We start from the raw sequence: 26,587 nt of genomic DNA, 5'->3' as shown, positions 1-26,587 counted from the left end.
TTCGGGGTGGACTGCTCCTTTCCTGGAGCCCACACAGATCCACCACGAGCTCCACATATGGTCATGAAGTCTCCGCCCAGCTGACAGGAGGCTCTCCCGCTGTGTGTGTCCCCGCCCAAGCGCGTCAGTGTGTACGGAGAGAGAGATAACACTGGAAACAGGGCAGGGTCTGTTTTCACTTGAGAGCAGCCTGGTGGATGCGTGCGCACACACAGCTTTCTGTTTCGGTAGATGTCAAAGCATTCGCGTGCACCGCCGATACGAGAGGCTTAACTTGGACCCTGCTGCCCCCGTCTTGGTCGTGTTTCCTGTGGGCGTTGCTGCGCTGCTACCGGCGGCGTTGCACAACTTCTGGAAGTATGTGGATTTGTTGTGAGAGCTGACGAGGAATGCGCGCATTTGTTGGGTTTTTGTTGTTTTGGTTTTTCTTTTCTCCTTCGGATCAGTGTCGTGACTTCGGAACAACTTCGACGTTATCTTGTGTTTGTTTAAGCGTGCATCGTCAGTAAACATGCAGCATGGTGTGTAGTTGCAGCCCAACCTTTAACAGACTGTTTACCTGCGTTGAGTCGGAGAAAGGTTGCACGTCGTGCCTGTGCAGAGGCTCCATGGGAAACCGCCGCGCGTAACGCTGGCTCTCCATGGAGGACTGGCGGAGGAACCCGACACTTTAAGATAGTGAGAGACACTCGAATCAAAAATGAGTCATTACCAGGATGGGATATCCTTACCGGTGCCTTGCTTCGGAGCTTGTCCCGGCAGAGAGAGCCTCGGCGTGGAGAGCAGCAGCAGTGTTGGAGGATGCACCCTCGGCATTCCCGCAGCTGGAACTTTCTGGCAGGACTCGGTGGTGCCTGGCGGAGGAGGGCTGAGTCCGACGACCGTGGGGTGTCCCATGGACGGCGGAGGGCTGCTCTCCACCGGGAAGTCGACCAAGAACAGGCCGGTGACGGTGGCCTACGTGGTGAACGGAGAGGCGAGCCAGCAGAGTAACGCGGAGAGCATGGCGCTGCAGTGTTTGAAGGACGCCTGTGACACGGTGGGGAGCAAGCTGGAGACCGTCAACTTCGGGAAGCTGGACTTTGGGGAGACTGCGGTGCTGGACCGCTTCTACAATGCAGGTGAGTCCGGGGAGGAAAAGCATGCACACAGTCCTTTCAAATGCGAACTCCCAAAACTGCCTCCATCAAGTACAAACCAGGAGTATAGGCTACAAATGAATGAAAGATGCAAAATATTTGTGATCTTACATGAAACATTTAATGCTTGTTCTCCATATGTTCTCCTTTAAGAATGATGAATCTAAAAAATCACATGTCTTCATCAGGAGTCTGTCACCCCTGACATGGGATGACAACACCATGGTGTTTCCCAGGAAGTCTTGCCTCACTTTCAAGTGAGGAGGTCAGATGACTTTGATTTGATGCTTAAAACTGAAACGATAGAGCCTACTGATACCTGTTTTGATGCCATGGCAACAAAAAAAATGAAGTCCAAGGCCCCCAATATTGGGTGATTTCTTGTTTTTAATTAAAAGTTGCAGGAAAACTCCATCACAGTGTCTGAAGTGCACAAATACATGTCTCCTCTTTTCCTCTGGCAGCTTAGGTTAAAAAATATTAAAAGACTTTTAAAAACTTTATTTTTTACAGCTTTGCCTTCGATTATTGAAATAATGGAGATCGTAATGTTTTCCAACACCTGCTATCAGCAGGTATCAACCTTGATTTCAAACGTGTCTCACCTCTCTCACCTCTCTCTTTGAAGCTGTTTATCGGATGACAGATTCTTATCCTGCCAGTCAGAACTGAGGGTTATTGATCAGGGGTCGTTTGAACAGGTTGATCAGGTTTCTCAGTCGTCTGTGAATTCTATGAAACGGCTTCATTGTGTTTCCAGAAGCCTGTCTGAAATTCCCTAGAAATGTTCAGGAGTGCATTATGTGCTATTGTAACTGATATGCCTGGATGCCCAGAGGTCCTCGAACACATCACACAGCTCTCTCTGCATGTCAGGGCTTGAGAGGCTGCAGCTTTTTCGCGTCCCACTTATTTCCACACTGTGCCGAGCTGAAGAGCATCATCGCAGTTGTTTCATTTGCTCCACAAATATGTGAGTGGGATTGTTTTAGTTTCCCTCCGTGCATAGTTTCCTTCTTCCATTGTGCGCCGTCTTTTTATTGTGCCGGAGTGTCATCATGGGTTGAGCCATGAGGCTGGACTTTCCACTGGAATCTACAAACCCACTTTCCCCTCCTGTTTCTACTGTATGTGTAGTAGTTAGGTTCTGATCCTGCTGGAAATGTGCAGCTGTATAGTAAACATGAAAAAGAAAAAGAAAACTCAGTGGAAAGAAGACTGTGGTGAAATAAGAAGCAGAGCAGCTCTGTCAGTGTGTGGACGGGACGAGAACAGCAGCCAGTGTTTGTTTTGACTCAGATATTTGGTATCAGGATTTGTTCAGCAGATATCGCAGGAGCAACATAACCCTGGATGTCTATAAAGTCTTTCAAAGAACAACGTAAATAAAACCAGAATACAGGATAGAACGAGACAGGGGGTCTGTCTCCTGCCCAGGGACGACACATGTTAATTAGCTTATATAGCTATCTCTTTGTCCCTGACAAAAATAAAAAAATAAATAAAACACTCTGTGGAAAGTTAGAGATTTTCTGTTTTGTTCCAAGTTATATGTGAAAGTACACTTATGATATTTTAGTTTTATGCAAAGAAAAAGTCAAATCTAAAATGTCATATTGGTTATTTGTCAAACTGTTTAATCCATCCATTCATTTATTATCTATACCGCTTTGTCCCATTTGGGGTCGCAGGGGGCTGGAGACGATCCCAGCTGTCATTGGGCGAGAGGCGGGACTAGTCACCAGTCAATCACAGGGCTGACATATAGAGACAGACAACCAGTCACACTCATGGACAATTTCAGAGTAATCAATTAACCTAACGAGCATGTCTGTGGACTGTGGGAGGAAGCCGGAGTACCCAGAGAGACTCCTCCCATGCACAGGGAGAACATACAAACTCCACTCACAGAGGCTCCTGTCAGACCGGGATTCGAACCAGGAACCTCCTCGCTGTGACGCGACATTGCACCACCGTTCAGCCCCAAACTAATTAATGAATGATGAAAATAAATGTTAGATGTAATGATAATGAATCTGCAGTATTTACCGACAGTCTCTATTCCAGTGTCTCTGAAGTTCCAAGTCACTTATAAGTGCTGACCTGAATGTAAAACTAAAGATTTATTGTGTTTAGTGTCCTTGTTAAGAGATAAGCAACAAAACAGAGTGTTAAAGGTAACTATGTTAGTAGAAAATACTGTCAGTAAATTACTTAAAACAAGTAAAAAAATCCTCAAAATTTATTTTAATTTGATTCACAAATATTAAACAAGAAAACATCAACACTGTTTACTGTTAAAAAAATCACAAAAAGTTTTTTAGTACCTGCATCAGGCGTTTACAGTAAGAGCATCCCAGTGAAACCAGACGGTTGTACAGTTTCTGTTCAACACGAGACCGGCTAGTTGCTTGTCATAACATTGCGCGTTATTATAGTTGTGCAAACATCAAATTCTCCTTTTTTTCCCTGTTTTGTCCTCTTCAGTGGAATTTTTTCATAATTTACGAGGGAGGGTCGAGGTATTTTCCCAGAAACACACGGCTGTGTCTGTTCAAACACACACTGCTTTCATCCTCTTCCTGCACAAGAGTGTACCAGAGACGAAGGCCAGACAACAACAAAAAAAACCTTTAAACAATGAGCTCAGAGAGGCAGACGGAAAGTTTGTGGGTCTCAGTTAAATTTGGAAAGAAGATTTTGCCAGATTGGAGTACATCATGTTCCTGAGTGTCCTCAAAAAGGATGTTTGGCAGAGAGATGACAGAGGCTGATTGTAAAGCCTCCAACCATGGGACATTTTCTAGGAAAAATGTAGAGGCAGACTTCAGCCAGCAGTAATGACTAACCACATGTCATCGTTAAGAGGGTTTGTCTAATTATTAGAGTTGTGAGAAAAAAATCGATTTATGTCAAAATTTCTTATCTTCTGAGTTTTAAATAGATTCATAACTTATAACTACCTGCTAAGTGCTAAGGTTAGCTCTTTAATTTGGTAGAATGGCAAATGGAGCAGCTAAAACTTCAGCCAGTCTCACAGATGACTGGAGTAGACCCTGAAATGTGTAATGGAAAAATTGACTTGAATCCAGAATTGAATCGAAAACAGATTCTCAATCCTGACCCCAAGAACTGATATCGAATCAGATCGTGAGACACCCAAAGATTCCGAGCCCTACCAATGATGCACCGATCCAACTCTCTGAGCTCTGATACCGATCTGATACCTGGGCTTTGGGTACCAATAACAATCTGTCCCGATATCGGTGTTAAATTAATAACTAATTTTCCTCACTGTGAGGATGAGACGTGTAATCATTAAAGGAAGAATGTGCGACACATAAACACAGCCGAGATTAAGTACATTCTCTGTAAAAGTCTCTCTGAGTCACGACTGTCTACGATGAGTGAGAAGCGAGAGTCCCGCTGGCTGTGTTGTTGTCAAAGCTGTGTTTACATCATGATTACGTGGACGGGACGGCCGGCTAATCCCCTTGTGTATAAAAGCTGTTTTAGCCGTGGACTAGAGAAAACGGTAAAATACCCACTGCTTATTTGAACGTAAGCATTTTTACAGGACATGGGTGAAAACACTTTTGCAATTTTTCCCTCCTTCGTACGAGTGGAGGGGGGTTGGAGGTGTGTTGCTGGAGGAGAGCGGAGGCTTCAGAGTAGCGGAGCAGTTTGTTTTGGTTTCATGCTGGTGCCCTAGGGGCGACACCCACTGGATCAAAAAGTTGCAGATTCTTCTTTCCCACAATCTGTGTGCCACTTGCAAGAGCATCGCTCACCCTCTGCTGTCACAGTGGACCGTTGTTGAGCTGCATTGTTTGCTGTATACATTCCTTTGTTGTCTCTGGCGGTATCTATCCAGGCTGACCTGATAAAGCATTTCCTTGATGACAGTTGAAATCGAGTCTCTGGTATGTGATCTGAGGAGTTCGTAGCCTCTAGTGCTGCACTGTGCGGTTACGTCACAGCTACAATTATCTGCCTGTGAAACTTCAAGCTTTTTACGTCCACTTACTCAGCTGATAAATGTTCTCATACGTTCTCGATGAGTTCAGGCAGTGGACCTTTAGAAAATGATTTACATCGATGGAAAACTGTATCCTGGTTCCAAGTGTTTGGTCACTTTCAAACAATCACTGGGAAGTTTCTTGTGCGTTTGCGATGCAGCCGACAAAGTTATCTGCTTCAATTCGCCTTCCTGCTTTGTTTATTTGAACTTGTCGTTCTACCACCAACCCTTTTAAACATTAATTTGCATACACTTGTTGAAGTTGTTGTTGCCGTAACAAGCGTGTAATAAATCCAGACTGCTTTAGCCTTTGTTGTTAGAACCCTCAATGCTATGTTGGATCCGCCTAACATAATGCACTGGCCGTCCAGTGCACTGATCACAGTGATGTAGTACGCACATGTGCTTGACTTAAACATTGAACTGAATCATATTGATCGGCCTCATAGTCAGGTCCCTTGAATTGGCCCATTGTCACGGACACCCGATCTAGTTAAATGACATAGTGTCAGAGCAATTTACGATAACACGATCGGAAGAGCACATTTGTCCCCCACAGTCCAAGTAGGTATGACAGATTCTTATCAATCAACATATCAATATACAGCCAACATTTTATTTACTACCTTACTGTCAGTGTCGCCAATTTCCCCTTCCTCCAAAATGTACGCATGCCTGAGTTTGTTGACCAGTGCCTGAATTTCCCATTCAGGTTTATTAGTAGATCTCAACCTGTGCAAGTGGTGTACGCCACTTCCCTACCCTGTTTTGTGTGGATGCAAGGTTTATATATGAGACCCCTGATGTCTCTGTCTTACCCAAAGCGCTTTAACACTAAATACCAGTCTGGCCGTCAGTATTGACACCTGCAGGTTATGCCTTGGGGGCAGTTTGGGGTTCAGTGTATTACCCAAGGACACGTTGATATATAGATCACAGGAAATGGGGATCAAACTGCCAACCATCCAATCAAAAGATGACCCGCTCTACCACTCAGCCAGAGCTTGATTACCAGCATGTGTTACTCATCGAGGCCAGTCAACGGCGATTTTTATGTTGGGATGAATGTGCCTGGAATAAATTCTCTCAGCAAAAATAAATGTATGACTATAAGTCTGCAGCTACAGGTGTCCTTTATTATTAAGAGTCAGGCATGATGGATTTAGAAAACAGAAGTAAGGTTTCAATTTAGATCAGGGGAAAGTAGGAAAGGATGAACCAGTGGGTAAGTTGACCTACCTCCTGTTTCTAAGCAACTGTGTATATTGTTCTGTTCCTTGACCACACTTTAAGGAAGCGCAAACCACTTCCACCTGTCTGCAATGAAGAGAGACACATTTATTATTTACACACCAAACATTGTAGTGACCGAAACGTCCTTCAGCGTATTGAATGACACCATTATAAGGCAAAAGAGTTGAGTCTCTGCTAGTTTCAGTATAGAGCGGTCCAAATAGAAATGCAAAAGTAGCACCAACTTCGACACCAACTGGTTCAACATAAAGATAGATAGCTTTGACCTACACTGCAGGCAGTGCGACAAGCAAATAAATGAATACACTGTAGCGCCGATAACCTAGTGATTATGACGCATGCCTCACGTATGGAGGGCGGCTATAGTCCTCATTGCAGCGATCGTGGCAAAAAGGCAAAAATCGCCCAAATAATGTCACTTTAAAATACATTAATACACCTTAATACTCTCTCTGTCAACTTGTTTCGTCCACACAATACAATTTAAAGATGCCATTGTTTTAATGGCTTCTTTGTTACTCTATAATGTGTAGTAATCAAGATTCTCTATTCAAGTTATTCTTGTCAAGGACTTAAACATTAAGTGAGGTTGAAACAACACTTTCAGCAGTCTAATGGTAATCATCATTTAAGCAAAAAATCCCCTCCACTTAATCCACCTGCTGCTGATTCACTGTTGCTGGCTGCTTTCCGAGGTCTGACAGAGAAGTTTTTATTCTAGATTGCAAAAGGCAATGCACTTCCAAAGCATCTGTCATAGCTGCTGGTTCACTCCTCCATCTCTCCTGACTCACTGGAAGTCATGGTGATTGTTTATCCAGGCCTGACTGTGGAATCTAAAACATCATGCGACTGCACACATTCAGTGACTGAGAAAAAATGCATGATGGTTTCTGTGTTATTTTAAAGCGTTCCCACACATTCTGCTCAACAGGCCATATATTATTTTGACCTGAAGAGGGCTGTCAGTCAGCCTAGTCTTACAAGTTTAGAGTTTCTGCATTGGTCCAAAGTTTGGCTACACATTTTTTAAATTCCTAACGCTCTGGAATCTGGATTGTATTTTTTTACACAACCTCACAATTCAATTCGATTTCAATTCTTTGGGTCACGATTCGATTAGATATCAATCCTACCAATTTAAAATTATCAAGGATGGGCCCAAGCTCCGAAAGCAGTGATAGCACAGTTTCATAATAGAATCAGGATAGATAGAACTTAAGTAAATGTGAACCTTTTCCATAACCTGTTTAGTATGGAGGAATATCCCCATTCGTAGAGTAAATATTGTCAGCATATTTCTCTGCAACCTTTAAGTGAACAGACCTTTTTGCACAATCAAATCTTCTTCAGAAGAAGGCTGTCTTTAGTGTGAAAAGAAAGAAGCATCATGACATGTTTTAGGTCATTTTTGCTCAGCCTGCATTGCGATTGCATTGGCGCACATCATACTTGTGATGGTAGATTGAGATAGCCCCAATTTAAAGTATCAAAACTTGCAGAAGAGAAGTAAATGCCAGCTATTAGAAGTTGGTAATGATCTTATTTAAATAACATCTCTGAACTCAGAACCACACTGTGTATTCACAGATGTTATTTTTTCTTATATGTAAAGAAGTTATTATCTCTCTGGTACATGAGATAGTAAGTCGGTAGAGAGCAGTGCTCACAGTTGTTTTCTTATTGATCGTCTTGGTAGATTCAGTAAAACAAGCTGAGAGCGTTCCACTGATGTTTAGTGGTTAATTTAGCGATATACAGCAAATTGGGCTGTTTGTCATGTTTACATCCTTGTCGTCTGACAGATTCATCAGTGAAGGATTTGTTAGGTCAAGATGACCTGACTCCTGAACAGAAATCAAATCACAAGAAGTCAACGTTGAGATTGAGTAAAGGAGCGATGACAGAGAGACAAGTCATTTGGGTGCATATTGACATTCTGATACTGCTCAAAACCCTTCCAGCTAAAGCTAAAAGAAATAACGTCTTTAACCTGAAATATGAAAAAGAAACCCACCATGAGCTGGTTGCTAATGCTTTGTTTTGTGTTGCATTTACTTCCCTGTGATAGTATGTTTAAAGTAGCGCCTGCAAAGTAAAATATGCAGATAATATTGGAGTTCATCAGGGATGAATCCCACATACTTGTGTTGCTCCCTCCTGTGTTAGTGGGAGGGTTGTTAGGTCAGAGCTGTGGTATGCAGAGCATTATCTCTCTAGTTGAACATTATGTTACATTACTGTGAGAGCACAATGGCTTTTTGAACAATTCCTGAGCACTTTGAAAGCAGCTTTGCCTCGATCTGAGTGTTCGCTAACCCCGTGTTCTGCGATGAGAGCTCGACCCCGGCTCTCATCGCTGTGCGAGCTTCACAGGTAAAACTCACAAATTGTTTTTCAGGCTGTTCACCTTGTTGAGCTCTGAAGTGACAGTTTGAAGCGTTTCATCCACAACAGCAACTTCACTGAAGACTAAGTAAACACATTTTCTCGCAGGGTACATTCCATTTTTATTGCCCGCTGCAGCTCTCAACTGTTCACACATTAAATTCAGAACATGATAGAAGGTGCTCAATCCCAGAACTGACTGAGAAATAATGAGTGATCCTAATTTAACACTATATATTATTTAACTGTCAAATTAAGTTAATTAATTGTTGGACTAGAACTTAAAAAAATTGAGTCAGAATCCTTCAATTTACACCTGATGAAGTCAGGATGAATCCTAAAGCGTTTGAGGCCGTCATGTAAAATGTTCTGTAACTGTGCTGCTAAACACCTTGTCTGCTTCATTGATTGGATTTTTACCAATACAGTTAGCACTGTTAGATACTGTCAAACAAAAGAGTGGCAGAGCAGAATTCAGCGGTACGTCCTTACAAAAAACTGCAAGTCATAGATTGGTAAAAAAATTGTGGATTGTATGCTAACCGCAGAAAAAAAGCTAACAAGCCAAAAATAGCTTAAGCTAATCGATTACAATAGCTTCCATAGCCTCTTTCTATTTAAATACTTCAATTTGCCTCCTCTTCTGGAAGTTGTATTTTTTCTTTATTCCATTATGACTGCAAAAAATGGAGAGGGGGGGAAGCTACATCAAAGATAACAAACAAGCTAGCAAGGTGGGAACGTGCTTGAGCCAGTCAGTTAGTAGCTTCTAAGCCTCTTTATTTTGTTTGTGCTTTTTCAAAATGTACTTCTGTCGTCTTCCAAGTTGTATATATTTTTGTTTAATGGGGACCCCCAGATATAGAAAAAAATATCGCACACGAGCTAGCGAACAAAATTTCATTTTTATAGGCTTTATATGCGATTTTTCACACTTAAATGTAATAGAAATCAAGTATACCCTCTGAAAATAACTCTGTGAGTCATGACTGTCTACAATGGGTGTAACATCCGAGTCCCACTGTCTGTGATGTTTTCAGAGTTTTCAGAGTCCTATCTTCAGTTTGTTAACATCGCCAGGACAGCCGGCTGACTCCTCCCCTCGTGTATAAAAGTTGTTTAATTGAGGGACTAGAGAAAAGAAGAATAACATACTGTACTCACTGCTTAACTGTGTTTCTAGATCACGCTCATTTCAGGTAAATTTACATGCAGTGTGAAGATACCAGCATAATAAAGATCGCTAGCATTAGCATGCTAACACAACAATGCACCGCGAGTTGTTTTGGTTTCATGCTGGTGCTCAAGAGCGACATCTGCTGGATCAGAAAATCGCATATAAAGCCTTTAACCAGAAAAGAATAATGTAATCTCAGTCCATTTAAATCTTTTAATGGATAGTTCAAAGTATGAGTTTAGGTTGACGTACTTCGAGGGAGAAAAACACTACAAAAAGCAGTAGCCCCTAACAGGACACAGATGTAATCCTTGCACAGCAGGTGAGGTCCTTCTGTGGTCAGTGTCAACACAGCCTCTTGTCAGCTGACAGCCTCTTGTTGAGAGCGTCTCTTGCTTCCCCAGCATGACACTGTACGCTCAGCTTCCCGACAGGGACGCCTCACTGCTCAGAAATCCCATCAGCTGGCGCTGTCTTAAGTTGTTTATCCTCCCTCCTGTTTACTCTGACTTGCTTGGCTGCTCATGAAGGGGTTAAAGAGCACAAGGTCAGAGGGAATTAGTCCACAGGTCACTCACTGGCAACTGGAGAAAAGTGACTTACCCTCGATGGTAGAGCTTACTGTAAACAAAACTACCATGTCATAATGTTGTAATACAGATATTTCTCAACAGGAAGTTCATTGAAGCTAAAGGCGAACTACGATAATCCCCAACATAAGTATGTCAGTCAGTTAAAGGGCATTCCTCTTATGTGCTGAACATGTTGTAGAGGCTGTATACTGTAAACCCATGAGGTAAAGATGTGTTAAGAGAAGTGACAGGAAGAGGAGAAGTGGTGTGTCAGATCTGTCCCGCAGGTCTTATCACGGCTCATGTGAGGTGAAAGGCAGCTGAAGGGGAAAGCTGGCGTCTTTCAGAACCTCAGGGACTCATTTATCAGTATAATGTTGGAATACCAGTAAGCAGTCAGTTGCATTACCATGAAAAGATCAGTGGGATAATTCTGACGTATGGGCAAGTATCAAAATCAAAGCAGTGAAATACAAACAAGGTTGATTAATTTACATATATTTTAAGCCAAATGGAAATGTCAAGCTTAACACTTTAATGCAAGTTGGAGGCTGCAGATTTCTCTTGCAGCTGGCCTCCCCTAAGTGCACAGCTCATTCTTATAAAACACACTTACTGTAAAGTCTTTTAACTCCTACATACATAAACCACATCCTTAAAGTGCAACACATTGTCAATCCTTCTTCACACTAACATGCACACTTACACTGTTTAATAACAAGATTGTTACCAGATAGCAGAGATGTGATACTTGCCGGGCCTCACTGCTCTCGCCATGTTTCAGTGTTTTGATTCTCCAAAAGCTCAACAAAGATCACCGAGTGAAGTCGAAGCAAGGCTTTGTGTTTACTGAGAGTACGGCTTGTTGTAGCGCTGGGAGATGAATCCTTTCATGAAACAGAAACAGAACAGGGTTGCTTTGTTCGGTGTGCAGTTAGTCACTTCGTCTGAAACCTCCCCCGAAGCAGCCTTCATAGGTATTAGACTTTACGTTACAGAAAAAGTCAATCTTGTCAGCAAAAGTTTTGTTTTGCTTTTTTTGGTCATATGGAGGCATCACTATGAGTTTCAGTCAGTTTCATAACAATGAAAAACTCCTAACGGGAGCTTTAAGGTGCTCGCTTAAGCCGTTTTCACACATGCACTCCTGAAAATATCTAGATCATTTCAGGAGGACTGCTCAGACATTTTCACATATGAATCTCACAGCTGGAGACCATCACTGTCTGACCGGAGGGGGGCGAGTGTCTGCTGAGCTAAGACGTGACGTAATCAAAAAACAATCAAAAGAGAACAACTTACTGATGAACAGAAAACGTAATGCAGCTGTTTAATTACCTGCATGGAGATCTTTGCAGTCACATGCACATACTCTATGCAACGTGCAGCAGTAACAGTGTAGAAACGTCACCCACCCGCCTATTGGCGCGAGGTGAATTCTCCAGAGAATATCCTGCTGCTTTCTCAAATCAGCTCACTCAGACTTGCTGCAGAAAAAATACTATGGAGAAACTCCGGGTGTAATCTGAATGAAAACTTTGGCTGTTCACACATACGGCTCCTCCGGCAAATATCAGGAGTTTTTCAGGAGTTTTCTGCAAGTGTGAAAGCCCTAATAGTTTAAGCGGTTACAGACATAGTTCTTCTATTGTTGAATCGTCTCTTTAGACATAAACCAAACTTATAAGAAAAGAGAGAGAGGAAAAAAAGAACTTCAACTCAAATGTTTTTGTGTTCTTAACATAAACTGGCAGCACAAAAGCACCACATTATGCAACTCTGGTTTTTGCTGCTGCTTGGTTGAGTCGTTTCCTCTCACACTGCCAAGCAACACTACATAATGTGAACGTTAATATATGGGCCATAAAAGTAACGCTGAACTTACATTCCCAAGTAACTAGTTACTTTTATAAAGCCGTAACTCAGTTAGTTTCTAAGTTACGATTTGACAGTAGATAACTATTAACTTGAACTAGTTAATATTTTCAGTAATTTGTCCATCAGTGATCATTTCTAAATTTAGAATTCTGTAATTGTGTCGTAGTCACTGCAGTGTTTCCTCATACAATTCTCCTGAATCCAACCATGTGAGTTTTTAGAGGTAAGGCTGACACACTGTTCACGTTGAAAGAAAACAAATACCTCTTGTTTCAGCTAAATTCTTCTTCCCTGAAACAGCAAGCAGGAAGTCAATTTAGAGGGCAAGTCAGGGCAACTTTCACGACAGCACGAGTTCCTCTCAGAGTGTTTGTCAGCTGTGGATGAATTCACATTCTGTTTTCGGCTCTTCTCCCCCTCAGGGACACATAGCACTGCAGTTCGTTGCCTTTTCACACAGAGAGAGATTTTACAAAGTGGAGCAGGGAAAAAAAAAAGTGGAGAAGGGGGGGATGAGGGGGTGTGGCAGGAGAAAGGTGTAACTGACAGGTTGTTCTCATTTCCTGCATCGTTGTGTTTTCAGGACTCGGGGGGGGGGGGGGGGGGGGGGGGATTGTTTTAACCTAAAAATAAAGGTTGTATTAATCTCTGTGCTGGGCAGGGCGTCTAAACTACAGAATAAGCATTGTCTCATATTTCCCCTATTTTCCTCTGGGAATGCAGATTTGTTTGTGGTTAAAAACGCTCAGTTGAAACTCTTGTTTTGGTGCTTTCGTCCGGTCCCAGAGTGAGTTTGGTGGAAAATAAGGTTTAGACTATGAGAGGCTTTTTGGCCTCGTGTAGCTGAACCTGATTTTGAATCTATTTTAAATACCTGACCACTACAATAGACAATTTCTACTGTGCCTCAAAACGTTTATGTTCCAGGCTAACCTCAATGTATATTAAGAGACCTTTTTGTTGTTGTTGACCTTTCTTCTGTCTACACAGAGTATAATAAAGAAACAGTTAGTTAGGTCATTCAGCAAATGACTTAAAGAAATGTTCTTCTGCAGACTCCCTGAGGGACAAACATGCACCACCTTGTTTTTAACCTGAAAACAGTTGCACCACGCGTTTTGTGATTTTGACTTTAACATTTAAAAAATTCTGAAAATCATCGTACTCATCACTTTGCAGGAAAGAAAATAACTTCCCCTAAAATTGTTAATAATGACCTTCCAAAGAGCTGTCGTCCAAAGTAGTTTGAAACCTTTGGATCGTTGGAAAAGTCTCAAAATCGTGACCATTTTTAGCTACATTTTTTTTGTCCCTTGTGTGCACAGATAGTTGGGCCACTAGAAACCAGAAATATTCAATAAACATCCTTAAAGGGGAAGATTGGGGACAGCAGCTCAGCCTGTGTGGTTGGGAACTGGAGGGTCTCTGGTTCAAGTTCAGTGTGGATCTAGTGTAGAATTTGGGACTGGTTCACTTCCTGAGTACTGTCGAGGTACCCTTGAGAAAGGACCCCAATCCGAGCAGTCCCTGTACAGCCCCCTCACTCAGTCATCTCTCTAGTCATGCATGTCTGTGGGTCCTGTTTGGGCTTTTGTGCCTGTGAGTGTGTGAAAACAGTCGGCCTAATTTCTTGTCTGTCATCTCAAGTCTGCACTTCTGTAATCCTTTGTGTCGCTTCAGCGTGACAACGGTGAAACTTCATCTGTGGCACGAGTACAAGATGTAATCACTGAGCTGCCCCGGCACACTGCGACACAGTTACCATCCTCTCCTTCCTGGAAATTCTAGCCCAGACTGTGCAGCTTTCTTGAGTGTGGGAAATGATTTCCAGTGGAGCCAGTAGACAGTTATGCCACTCTTTCCTCTCTTTCTGTCCTCTGTGTGGGAAAAAACTCCAGGGAAATCCTCCCACTGCACTCTGCTCCACTAACACCGGCCTCACTCCTTCTCCATTAGCGATACGGGAGGGGGAAAAAAAAAACAAGAAGAAAAACCTCCACCGCAGCACACTCAGGGTTTCACTCACATCTTTCACAGCCGTGTCCATGGTTACAACATTGTATGTGTGGTTATTATGTAATTGATTGTGACGAGTGTTGCATTTACCTCCCGTACCTGTCCAATTCCTGCACACTCTAACACAATCATCTGCAGGCCTTTACAGCTGCAACCCCGGGTGACCAATGTAAACAACATTTCTCTCTGTAATCACTGTGACATTTGCACTAATATGAACTGTCATTATGCCAAAGTAAAGGCACTTACCTGCATGGAAACACTTTGTCCTTTACTGTAACCTGCTCGGGAAATCAGATAATTAGTTAAATGCTGTAAGGATAGCTATTCGACTGTGTCCATTTTTATGCAACATGTTGATTTTTGATTGTGTCAAATACATTGTGTTTTTTGGGGGGTTTTTTATGTTTAATTGTTGCCTTTAGTTTTTTTGATGCAGAGTATCACCTAGGTTGGAGGTGAATTATCTGCATTGTTTTTTATCAGGAAATGGTAAAAACAAATGTGCCTGCGTTAGATAAAGAGATAACAGGGACATGTTGGTTGAAAAGCCTTTCCTGATTGCACAACACAGTGCGTGTACAATGAGTTTAATTTTAGAAATTTTGAATCTTTTGGGGGTCATTTTCTTTCCAGTTTTTTTCTTACATTTTACAGATTTAAACGCTGATCTAAAATTCTTACATGTTCCTTGTACTTTTCTTGAGCTATAACTCTGTAAAACTCTAATATGAAGTTTTGTTTTTTTCTGAGATTTCTACTGACAAAAAGCCCCCAAAAAGAAAGATTGAACCTGGACTGTGGAATATTTAACAACAGATATGTGTTGGGAATAAAACTCAGTTCATAAATCAATTATCAATAATGAAACTGTTACACCTTCACAGATGTTCACTGCGGAGAAATCATCTTGCATTATTTATTTGCTTGACCTATATGTAGTTTCAGAGATGTATAGCGTGGATGATGCAGACGCTCTGTTTGTTGTTCATAGCTGAAGGCTGTTGGGAGAGAGTGTTTACATTTCTCAACAGCTCACATGCTTTAAAATAGATTTCTCTTTGTGTGCAAACATGTGCTCTCAGTTTGACTCTGAGCCCTGCACAGACACTTTGAGATGCTGAAATAATCCATAACCGTCTGCGCTGCCATTTAGATCCTACTCTTATTATTATATCCAGCAGATTCCCCGTCCCAAGAAGAGAGCATGTGGAACTTGTCCGGGCTGAGAAGGATCTGTAAAGAGGAGCCTGCAGTAGACACCAGAACAATTCACAGTCAATTCTTGCAGCTCTTCCTTCTCTTAGCTGCTCCCCCTCCTCCTTCCCCCCCCCCTCCCACCCCTCAGAAACACAGCTGGGCCTGAGGAACCTGCAGCAGCAGGCCGAGTGCAGCTGAAAGCCTGATATTGTGCGAGAGTATTGAGTTATTTTCCCTCCTCTGCTTTGAGCTGTAGGCGAGGGAATCAATTTAGTTTTGCTGAACAGCAGCAGGTCCAGCCGTAGGAGGTGTAGCAGGATTATCAGGGCTCCTCTATGCATGTGCTGCTCTTGTTTTTCCCAATTTGTCTCATCCATCACTGGTTGAAGACAGACCCGGGGTTTACTTGTGATTTCAGGTGATTGTAATGAATGCAGCGACGGCAGAGGTGAGCACATGGTGGAGGCTCCATGTCTCAAGTTACTCCACCCTCAGCCTGCTGTCAACACTATGCTGGCAGGTCCGCTGCTATGTTGGCTCGCGCTCAGCTGTGCTGTTGTGTTGGTAAGCTCTCAGGACATCTGAACGCTCTCCAGAAACATTCAGACGCTCTGCTGTTGATTCAAGCGAAAGAACAGTCCCTGTCTGTTTGATGTTGAGCATTTCTCGGCTGTTTGTCTTCAGCACTTTGACAAATGTATCCTGAAGAAGCCTTTCATGATCCTACTGTTCTACAGAAACAGGTTTAGGCCGTACCCTGTCCTTAGTTAAAAATGTGCTGTTTTTCTAGGAGTTATTCAAAACATCCTTTGGTTTCTTAATTTGATTATCAAATTTGTAAATCCTTAGGGGGAAAAAAAGAATCTAAAGAGAAAGCAAGCCTCTTAAACAAAATACAGTTTTATCTGTGTAGAGATCTATATCTACTCAGTTGACTCAGTTTTGATTAGTCGATACCCAAGATATCAATCGACTGAATTGTTTCTTTTGTCAGACAAGCTATCCAAATTGTAAAAAGAGAAATGCAGCAAGTCGTTTAAAATGGGATGACGTAACCAGAGACGTCTGTTGGAAAAGACATGCTAGTGGCTATGTCAGCGGGCACGATGGTGCTGTGAGCTAAATGCTAACATCAGCATGCAAAAAAAGTTTTTGTGCACATTTTAGTGCAATTACGTTTATAGCGCGATTAGGCCATTTGATTGGACTACTGTCTTTGTTCCAGTGTACAAGCAGAGAGAGAGAGAGACTTGATTTATTGACAGAAGTTTGTCACACCCTGCTATGCTAGTTGGCAATATTTCCTATTTCAGCTAGTCACCATTGGAGCTCCTTCCAGTTCACCATGCTGTCAAGTTAGCAAGGGGCAAACTGGTTGTGTGTTGAGTGGTGAAAACACGGACAACTTTACAGCTCTGTACATTTCCTACAAACTTCCAGCAAATGCCATGCACTCTAGCCCTCTATCAAATGGTGAGAGTTGAAGGTGGACGACAGTGCAACTTCTGCTTTGCTACGCAGTTATGCAGTTTGACTTCCGGGTCAAAGCCGCAGGTGTGGGAACTGAAAACATGTGTAGAACGTCTTGACCAGTTTAGGTCTGGCTCAGAGGTCGAGTCAGTCATCTCTCGTCGCCACATGTTGAAATTAGACTTAGACTTAGACTTAGACTTTCTTTATTGTCATTCAAACTTGTACTTTACAGTGCAGATAAGAACAAAATTTTGTTGCATTTGGCTCGTTGTAGTGCAGGATAAAAACAGCAGCATGTATTTACATATAAAAAATTAAATAAAAATGTCCTTGGGCAAGAAACTAAACCCCAAAATTGCTGCTGCGTCAGCGACAGGTCAATGTGTTTGAATGGATTAGTTGGAAACTTAACATAGCAGCCTCTGCCATCAGTGAGTGAATGTGGTGTGACTGAATGGGTCGGTGTGACCTGTGGTGTAAAAAGCCCTTTCAACAGTCAGAATACTAGCAGAAAGCGCTATACAAGCTTAAGTCCTTTAAGTATAGCTGCATGATTAATCAAATCCCAAACAGCATTATATACAGTAGGTGTGGTAGTTGGACTTTGAGAAATTTGACCTGGGATGATTTCTGTCGAGCTGTTTGCATTTGAAAAGTCCAGTTTTATTCAAATTAACACAACAAGTCAACTTTTTATAACTGCATGTAAACAAACTGAGTGACAGGAAGATCATGGTGTAGATGCACGGTGAGTCAAATTGGAAGTGAATCTGATTAGAGTGGATTGTTTCTAAATCAACACATCAATATTTGGCAACAGCGCTTCGATAATTGTACCACACGAGTCAGGAATTGTCTTACAGTGTTGACGCATCTGTATTTTATCCCAACCCTTCTTCAACTCCTACAGGGCTCAAACATGCATAAACCACATTTACTAAAATGTTCTCGTGTTGTTCATGCGTGGCTTTGTATGAATTCTCAGTATCTGTGCGTCAAACTGGAATATACACTCGGCAAGTGACGACATCGTACACGATCAGCCGAGTGTTGACAGCTCTCTACTTATGAGATCTGATTACTCCTCTCAAACACTCCCAGTAAACGAGACTCCCTCATGTCATACCAACATTTCTTTTCTTTTTCATATTTGCACTGAATCGTGGATGTTCTATTCATCTCGTATATTAGCCCTGCCCTGTGACAGCAAACATTTTCTTTGGCTCAGCGTTATAGTCCTGTGAAGCAGGTGAGGCTTTCCAAGCACAACATTGCAGAAAAAAACACCCCACCCAAGTCATCGCTGCATTTTAAAACCACAACTACAGCCTCCTTTTTTTTTTTCTTTCGTTTCTCAGAAAATACAACTCTCTGTTCCAACGTTGCCTTTTTATGAGCTTTTTGTATTCAAATCTGGTTGACATGTAATATTGATGGTGTTTCTAAACCAGCGGAGAAACAAGACAAGCTTATCTTTTATTCATCAGCAAACCTGTGCTGTCTGGATGTTGACATTCAGACGCTACTTGTATGCATAAAGAAAGAGCGATGAAGAAGCTTTACGTCCATTTATGTGCTCTGGCTTGTACTGAGTAGAACAACAATGAAGAACAACAAAGCATTTTTCTGATTAATGCTCAGTAAACTCAAATGAAACAAGAATATCCACACATCCTAGTTCTTTCAGCACAAGCTAGTTAAGTAGATGTTTTAATCTCTGAAGTTTATTGGGACACCCTCTTGCTCCGCTACACCTCAGTAACTCTCTCTCTGGCAAAGTAAAATGGGTTAGTAATAATACAGTAGACTGTCAGATTGATGAAAAAGGAAAGTTCAATGGCAGTCTTCTGTAATGTAATTGTTTGTGTTTTATGATAACATCCATACCGTGTGTGTGTGTAGTTTGTCTAAGCTCTCTAGACGATTTTATGGTACGATAATGACAAATTGCAAATTCAGGTATCAGGAAGAAATCCATATTATCAGAACATCTTTCATTTTGACTCACCCCTAACTCCTTCCACATCCATTGCATCGATGGGAATGCGTCATAGATGTGGAAGTTACAGATGTTTGTTAAGCTGAGGTCAGCCGGAGTAAGGATTAAGGTGTTCTTTCCCTCTACCTTTTACGTCACAAAGAGAAACCTAATGTGCACTCTATCAGGAAGAAAGCATCCTGATGTGAAGATGCCAACTGCTCATCCGGAGAACAAAAAAGCCCTCTTGATATCCCACGTCACTGCACAGAGCAGCTGAGCTTAAAATCCCTGATATCCTGTCCTCTGCCTGCTTGACTGTAATGAAATTGTGCACTGTTTTTTTTTTTTTTTTACGCTTGTGTGGAGGAACAGGTTGATGACGAGAACCTCTGAGGGCAGCAACAAGTACCTGCTTCCTGGCTGAATTTACATGTGCTGATGAAAAGTGCAACTATCTGCATGGCCTCTCATTAGAGACAGAAGCAACCAGCCGGGTTCTGATAGGCTTCTCTGTGCAGCGTTTTGTTGGCATGCAGACTCAAAAGCAAATGAATGAAAGTAAACTGCTTGATGTGAGTTCTGCATTCAAACTGTGAGCATTCACATGGATGCTTGCGTCACGTCTCTGATTATCATGTTTCAAAAGCTTTCGATTGCATGTTGCTTTAACATACAGATTTGTTTTAAAGGGGACATATTATTAAAAATCCACTTCTTCAGTGTTTTTGAACATATATTTGGGTAACCTGAGTGTTACCCAACAGAATGTGAAATAAACCCATCAAGTCCTTTGTTTGTGGTCTGCATAAGTCTTACAACACAGAGAAAAATGCTCCGTTTCAAATTTGCTCTCCTTGTGATGTCACAATGGGATTCTGGTTTAAAAAAATCCCCTCCCCTCCCCTGATATCTCCACCCATGGACTCCACCCCCAGCCTGTAACAAAACTTTTGCGCAGGTCCACCATTTTTATTCTCGCTAGCGAAGGAGTGATGTCTACTGTCAAAACTCAGGGGGGGGGCTCATTACATTTAAAGAGACACACACACCAAAACGGAGCGTTCTGAGAGAGCTGGTTTATACAGGGTCACAAACCTCCTCTGGTGCTTGATTCATGTTATATTTTGACCGAAGCACAGCACAGATGTTTCATTTAGACCACAGGGGACTGTTTGAAAAAGGTAGAAAAGGGGGATAAAATGTCCACTTTAAAGCTACTTTGACAGATATAACTCTTGTTGTGTTTATTGCAAATGTGTTTAAATATTGATACTTATCTACACATCCAGCAGACCTAACATTATCCTTAATTTGTTATTGTTGTTGTTTTGTAAATCCATCATATTTAATTCCAATATTTCCTCTACTTTTACCTCTGTTTTGGTCTCCACCACCTCTGGACGGAAATATCAAACTCTTAAATGGTCGACTATGTTTACTAGCTAGTTTTATAATGTTGTTAGTCATTGAATGTGTACACTGGAATTCTGAGAGTTTACCTGTGACTTTCGATATTTGTCTTTTGAGAGGGATGGGATGTTGTAGTTTTCTGTGGATGTACAAGTAATGAAGTGTTATTATCAAGTCTCATGTCTTAATGAGTGAAATGCAGGACAAGATGTGTAGGAAAGCAAGAGAATTCACACAGGTTCATGAAATAGTTTTTTTGCCTTGCTCATACCAATTCTTCTCAGTGTATGTCTTATAATTTAGGTTATAGGGCTATGGAAGCATATTGCATTCAGACTTTGCACAGGCGACTTAGATCTTTACAGTTGACACTCAAATCCCACCCTGATCTTGGTATAATGTGTTGCTTCTGAAATGCATTCAGGCTGGCTGTGGTGCATCAAGAGACAATAAGACAAATGCTGAAAACACTAGATACCAACAGAGTGCAAATGAAGCGTCAGTGCTGCACTGAGAAATGCAAACACCTTAGAACTTAGATAATTATACTGTTGATTAAGACAAACAGAGATGTTTTTTTTATTTTTCATAAAAACGTAATTTGAAGATAAATCTCTCTGGTCCAGAAAAACCGAGCACATTTGGTTTTTTTTTTCATGTGAAAGCAGATGTGACAAAATGCCTTTTAATGGTTTTATTCTGCAGTTTCTTATTGCTGGAAATAAAACCTTAAATATTCTTTGTTTCACTTCTCACTTCTCACTTCTCAGAAAGTTTCATTTTTGAAGTTCTCACATTATGATTTATGGAAGTCTGAAGTTTTGTCTCACTTTTCTTTTTTTAAGTTCTTTCAAATCTTAATTTGTAGTTTAAGAATTTTGGGCAATGCTTTACAATTTGTGACTTTATTTGTGGTGCTCAGAATTATGAGTTTTGACTAAAAGAATTATATTTACTTGTCTTTACACCTACACATTAAGCTCATTATCAAGTACTCGTCATTTGTAAGGAAACTTGGTCAACTTGAATCTGGTCTTTTCTCACTGGCTCTCTTTTCTCTCTTCACAGTTTGTTCTGTCTGTCTGGTATAAAATGGAAAATGACCTGATAACAGACTAACATGAATCTCATTTTCAAAACAACACAAGAACAATACACAGAGGTAATCAGATATGCTTTTGCAGCAGTGTCAGTGTTCAGAACAGAGCGACCTGTCACAGTGTGACCTGCCTCCAGTGAGAACGGTGTTTACATTGCCCCATTAACTCCAAACAACTACGATCACCCAGAATCTCGGTGCTTTCCTCCATCCAGCTTGAAACGACCCATTATGTGTAAAATATTCTGTCGGCTGGATCAGAGACTCTCTGCCTCTCAAGCGTTGTCTAATATGTTTGTTGACACAGAGAGGAGGGTAGTTTGAAACAGATGAGAAACCAGGGTGCAGCGTTATCTCTGTGACTCTCTGAGCTCCTCTGTCATTACAGGAGAAAAGTCCCAGGGCTGATTTGTTTTTGTTGTTATCAGTAGCGTGCGGCAGCCTCAGGGACAGTTTGTACCTCCCCACCTCATGTGTGGGCCTCCTAAACACTGTCAGAGTTTATACAGATGTTTTCATGTATTAGCTGATATGTACCTCTCAACTTGTGATGATAAATATTCATTTTAGTATTATTATTATTATTGACAACTGTAGGTTTAACTAACCCTTTATGCATGTGATACACTGGCTATCATTGTTGTACCTTCTAGCTCATTACACTGATGAAACACTAAACACTAAAAAGCTTAGCGCCATGAAATTGCTGAACTGTAACATCAACACAAAACTCTAATTATGTTTTCCCCTATTTTTAATCATCTTTAATTTATTGTGAAAAATTGTCTTAAGCTGTTAGCCAATAGTCCTCCTATCGCTTTAGCTTAAGTTTCTTAAACTGTTTTTTGCAGAAACCACTGATAGCGTACATATTGCTAGCTTTAGCATAATGTGCAATTAGAAACCGCCAATTGCTGTGCCTTTTGTTAGCTTCAGATTATTTTACTCTGCTAGCAGTACACTGTGCTCTCTGAAGAATTACACTAATGATAACATTGCTTGCTTTAGTACATGTGATTACAACCACCAATTGGTAGCATTTTGTCAACCTTAGCTCCAGCGTAAGCTTTCTGCTAGCAGCACACTGTTCTTTTAACAGAACCACTGGCTCCTAACATGTTGCTAGCTTTCCTGTAAATGTGAAAACCTGATTGCTACGCTAAAGGGTAAAATGTGTTGTTTGAAACCACTGACTGCCGAAGTGTTGCCATTTGTAGTGTAAAATGTGTGATTAGAAACTACTTAGTTTTACTTTCTGCTTACTCAGGCACTGTTTTTAGCCTTTCTAAAACAGTATTGTGTTGATGGGTAAACTTCTGTTTTGAACCAAAAATAAGCAAGCTGTTTTTTTTAGAAGCCTGTTTACTTGTAGGTACTCAATATTGCATGCTAGTCCGTAGCCTATTAGAGACATTTTTATTGATATCAAAACAGTTTAATTGCCCATTTTATACTTTAATTAGCATGTTGATACCAAAAGAAACCTTTGCACTCTCCTTTATAGAAGATAATAGATGAATAATAGAGGTGTTTTAGGCTGCACACAGAGGAATTTGTATGTTACAGTTCAGCACACAGTGAATTTGCTCTGCTAACAGCAGTCTTTTATGCTAGCAAAGACTCGGTTCAAGGCTGGGAACTCTCCACCTCTCAACCACATGCTGCAAGTCCCTGCTGGCTTGAGTGACACACAGCAATATTTACTCCTAATGATCTATTGATCCAGAAGATAATATCCTTGAGTCCAGCTGGAGTAACTGTGGTATTGAGTGTTTTTGTATGCATTGAAGAGGTTGGAGAGGTGTGTTAAATCGCCGTCATCTGTGGAGAAAAGGGTTCTGTTTTCCAAGAGTATCCTTCTGAATTAACTCCACTTGTCTCTCTGACATGAGAATCTATATCTGACAGCAGCTTCATCACACAGAGACTGCAGAGATAGAAGCTGTGAGCGAACATCACCTGTAACAAGCCGTTTGTAATACTGACAAACATACTGAGGTTTAGTGTTATCAATCAGTGTTTGACCTCGAAGATGTGTCTCTCTCTCACACAGAGAAAAAAGAGAAGTCCATATTTCATAAAAAAAGAAATTGAGCATTGATCAAATGCAGGGTTTCAGTTTATTTACAGGAGAACTGACGCAGAGTATTACAATATAGGCTATCAATAACAACTTGATAGATATATGAATTGGTTTGAGAAGTTTGTAAAAGAAAAAAATAACATTTGACTTTTTGTTTTACTCCTCTGTGATAGTAAATTTCAGATCGATTCCATTTTGGGCAAAACTAACCATTTGATGACATCAGCATGGGCTCTGGGAACTCTGATCTACAATTTTCACCATTTCCTGACATTTCATTAGACCAACAATTGATCGATAAATCAAGAAAACAATCAACATTACAATACTGTTTGTTTCCGCTGTAGACACACTATAAAGCAGTAAATCCTCACATTCAGGAAAATGTTTCAGATTTTTATTAAGCGAGTCCCTAAGCGCCAAATATATTAAATCAGCCATGTATTAATGTAAGTGTGTGGGATTGAGATGAATTACTTTATGGTCGGTCGACAAGAGGATTGGCTTCCAAATCATTTTAGCATCTCTACATTGGTTTTATTTGATTTAGCGCAGCCCAGCTCTAAAATCACTTCACTTTCTGTCTGAAGCCACCTTTCCTTTTCCAAATTGGTTTAATGGACACTGATAAAAAACTTTCAGACTATTAATGATTCTGTATTTCCAACGCTCTTTAAAGTGTATCACAGTTTCCAATCCAATCCAAAACCAATGTATTTATGTATACAAGAACATTTAAAAAACAACAAAGTTTATCAAAGTGCTGCACAGTGAGTGAAAAAAACAGACCTAAAAAACGCACAAAAATTACATAAAACCCATAAGAAGCACATTAGAAGACAGTTTAATTATGTCAAACGAGTAAAGGCACAATGGACGGTAAGTTGCATGAAACGCACAAAATCCTATAAACCCATAAAACACATGACAAATGCATTAATTCAGAAAATAACACAAAGATCCCATACAACTCTCATGCTACAATAGGCCTAAAGCCAAATGTAAAACTGTTTATACTCATAATGTACAGTTATTTATCTTTTGGCTTTTCCTTCTTTGTCTGGTAGGACATGGATAACTGACTTTGCTAAGCTTCTGTGTTATTTTCTGTACTCAGAGGTTTGCACTGACACTGAACATGTCATCTGTAATTCTCACCCTCAGACATCGCTGTTGTGGAGATGACAGATGCTTTTCGCCAGCCTTCGCTCTTTTATCACCTGGGAGTGAGAGAGAGCTTCAGCATGGCCAACAACATCATCCTGTACTGCGACACAAACTCCGACTCCCTCCAGTCCCTGCAGGTAAGCTGTCATCATAAACATAAACCATGACATCCTGCCCTCATCATCCTTAAGGCATCAACCAAACTACCACTGAGGCTCCCGAGGGTACTGATTAAAGCCTATATTTAGGAGGATAGACGGGGGATGGACGGAAATGTAATTTGGTTGCAGAGGCAGGGAAATGCATCAATAATTTGATGAAAGGAAATGGATTTATGAAGCCGTTTGATGGTGGCCTCATCAAAATTATTCTCTGATTGGAAAGGTTTAGTAGAAGGAAGACAATTTTGCTCGCTCCGTAATATCTGCAGAGGAGGATGTGTTTCTGATGCTGTTTGTTTGTCAACTGGATTACAGAAAATCTTGCCTGATTTTCATGAAACTTGGTGGAACACCCTGAAGAGCATTTAGATCTTGGATCAGTTCAGGAGTGATACTTTCCAGTTGAAAGATAGTGCAGCTGTTATGTGGCGGGAACTAGCTTTATGTATTAAAGGGATAGTTTGGTATTTTTTAAATGGTGTTGTATGAGGTAATTGTCAATAGTAAGTATATTAGAAGATGCCTGTCAGCAGGGCCCCTTTAAGGAGAGAGCGGCCAGTGTGCAGGCACGGAAGCTAGGCTATACGGCTATGCAAACAGGATTGTTTCTTTTTTAGAACTCATCTGTTCTGATTTCATGAAGGATACGAGTAATGCACACTTAAGGGCATGTTTGATATGACTGTAAGTGTGCGTGTTTGCCAGGAAGCTCCACCTCTTAGTTTGAACTAGGTTGACTGAGAGAATTTTCAACATGGTGACCACCATCTTTAGACTTCAAAACAGTCCTTCAGTTACCCATGATTTACATCACTAAGACTATGTCCATGTTTTATACAGTCTGTGATTAGTACCAAAGTTTCTGAAAAACTGCTGTAAAGGCCCTGACACACTAAGGAGATCGTCGGCCTGTTTGACATGTTGAATCGGCGTCGGCGAGAGGAATCTCTCTGATTGGCTGTTCTGAGGTTTCATTTCTCTCCAGCTCTCGACACAGGTTCAGGAAAGTCTCTTTAGCATGCCTCTGTAGTATCCATGCTTTCACTCATTAGTGCGGTTTCTCCTTATTTGTCGCCTCTTCTTTTCTTTTTCCACTAAAAGACCAAGGACTGACATTGCCAGCACCATTTTCAATTTTTTAGGCTACCTATAATACGAGTGGTACGCGACAGCGGTGTGAAAATGGTTTTCTTGTATCATAATGACGGACCACCACCGCCAGGCATGGAGAGTTATTTCCTCTCACCCATGCGCAGAACGTACGTGGTGGTTGGTCGTCAGCCGTAGTCTTTGCGGTGTGTTCTAGTGCAACTTTTTGGCCAAGACAAGAGGTAACACCACAGGTCGCCTTTGTCGCTACTAGTTCTTTACTCTGCTTGGTGTGTCAGGACCTTAACACTATATTTAACCAAGGAATGATCCTCCATATGATGAGTGTTTACGACACTGAAATTGACACCCTACTGCACGGCATCAGTCTGTTAGAAGCGCCACAACACTGTTAAATAACAGAGTCAAACATTCTAACTTTAATGGACTTGAATAAAAAAAGCCTGTCCTACAAATTG

General features: G+C 41.2%; 1 protein-coding gene across 1 annotated transcript in view; it reads left to right on the top strand.

Annotated features, from left to right (window-relative positions):
- Positions 1-215: 215 nt before the first annotated feature.
- Positions 216-26,587, top strand: part of map3k5 (mitogen-activated protein kinase kinase kinase 5) — a 77,621-nt gene continuing 51,249 nt past the window's right edge. The window contains exons 1-2 of the mRNA XM_020639904.3: positions 216-1,121; positions 24,856-24,995. Coding sequence (XP_020495560.2) covers positions 701-1,121; positions 24,856-24,995 — 561 coding nt within the window. The 5' untranslated portion in view covers positions 216-700. The remainder of the gene's footprint in view (positions 1,122-24,855; positions 24,996-26,587) is intronic.

This window comes from Labrus bergylta, chromosome 15 (assembly GCF_963930695.1).
Source record: "Labrus bergylta chromosome 15, fLabBer1.1, whole genome shotgun sequence".
Lineage (NCBI taxonomy): Eukaryota > Metazoa > Chordata > Actinopteri > Labriformes > Labridae > Labrus > Labrus bergylta.
Note: the sequence above shows the minus strand (reverse complement) of the source record. Positions and strands in the feature narration are given on the sequence as shown.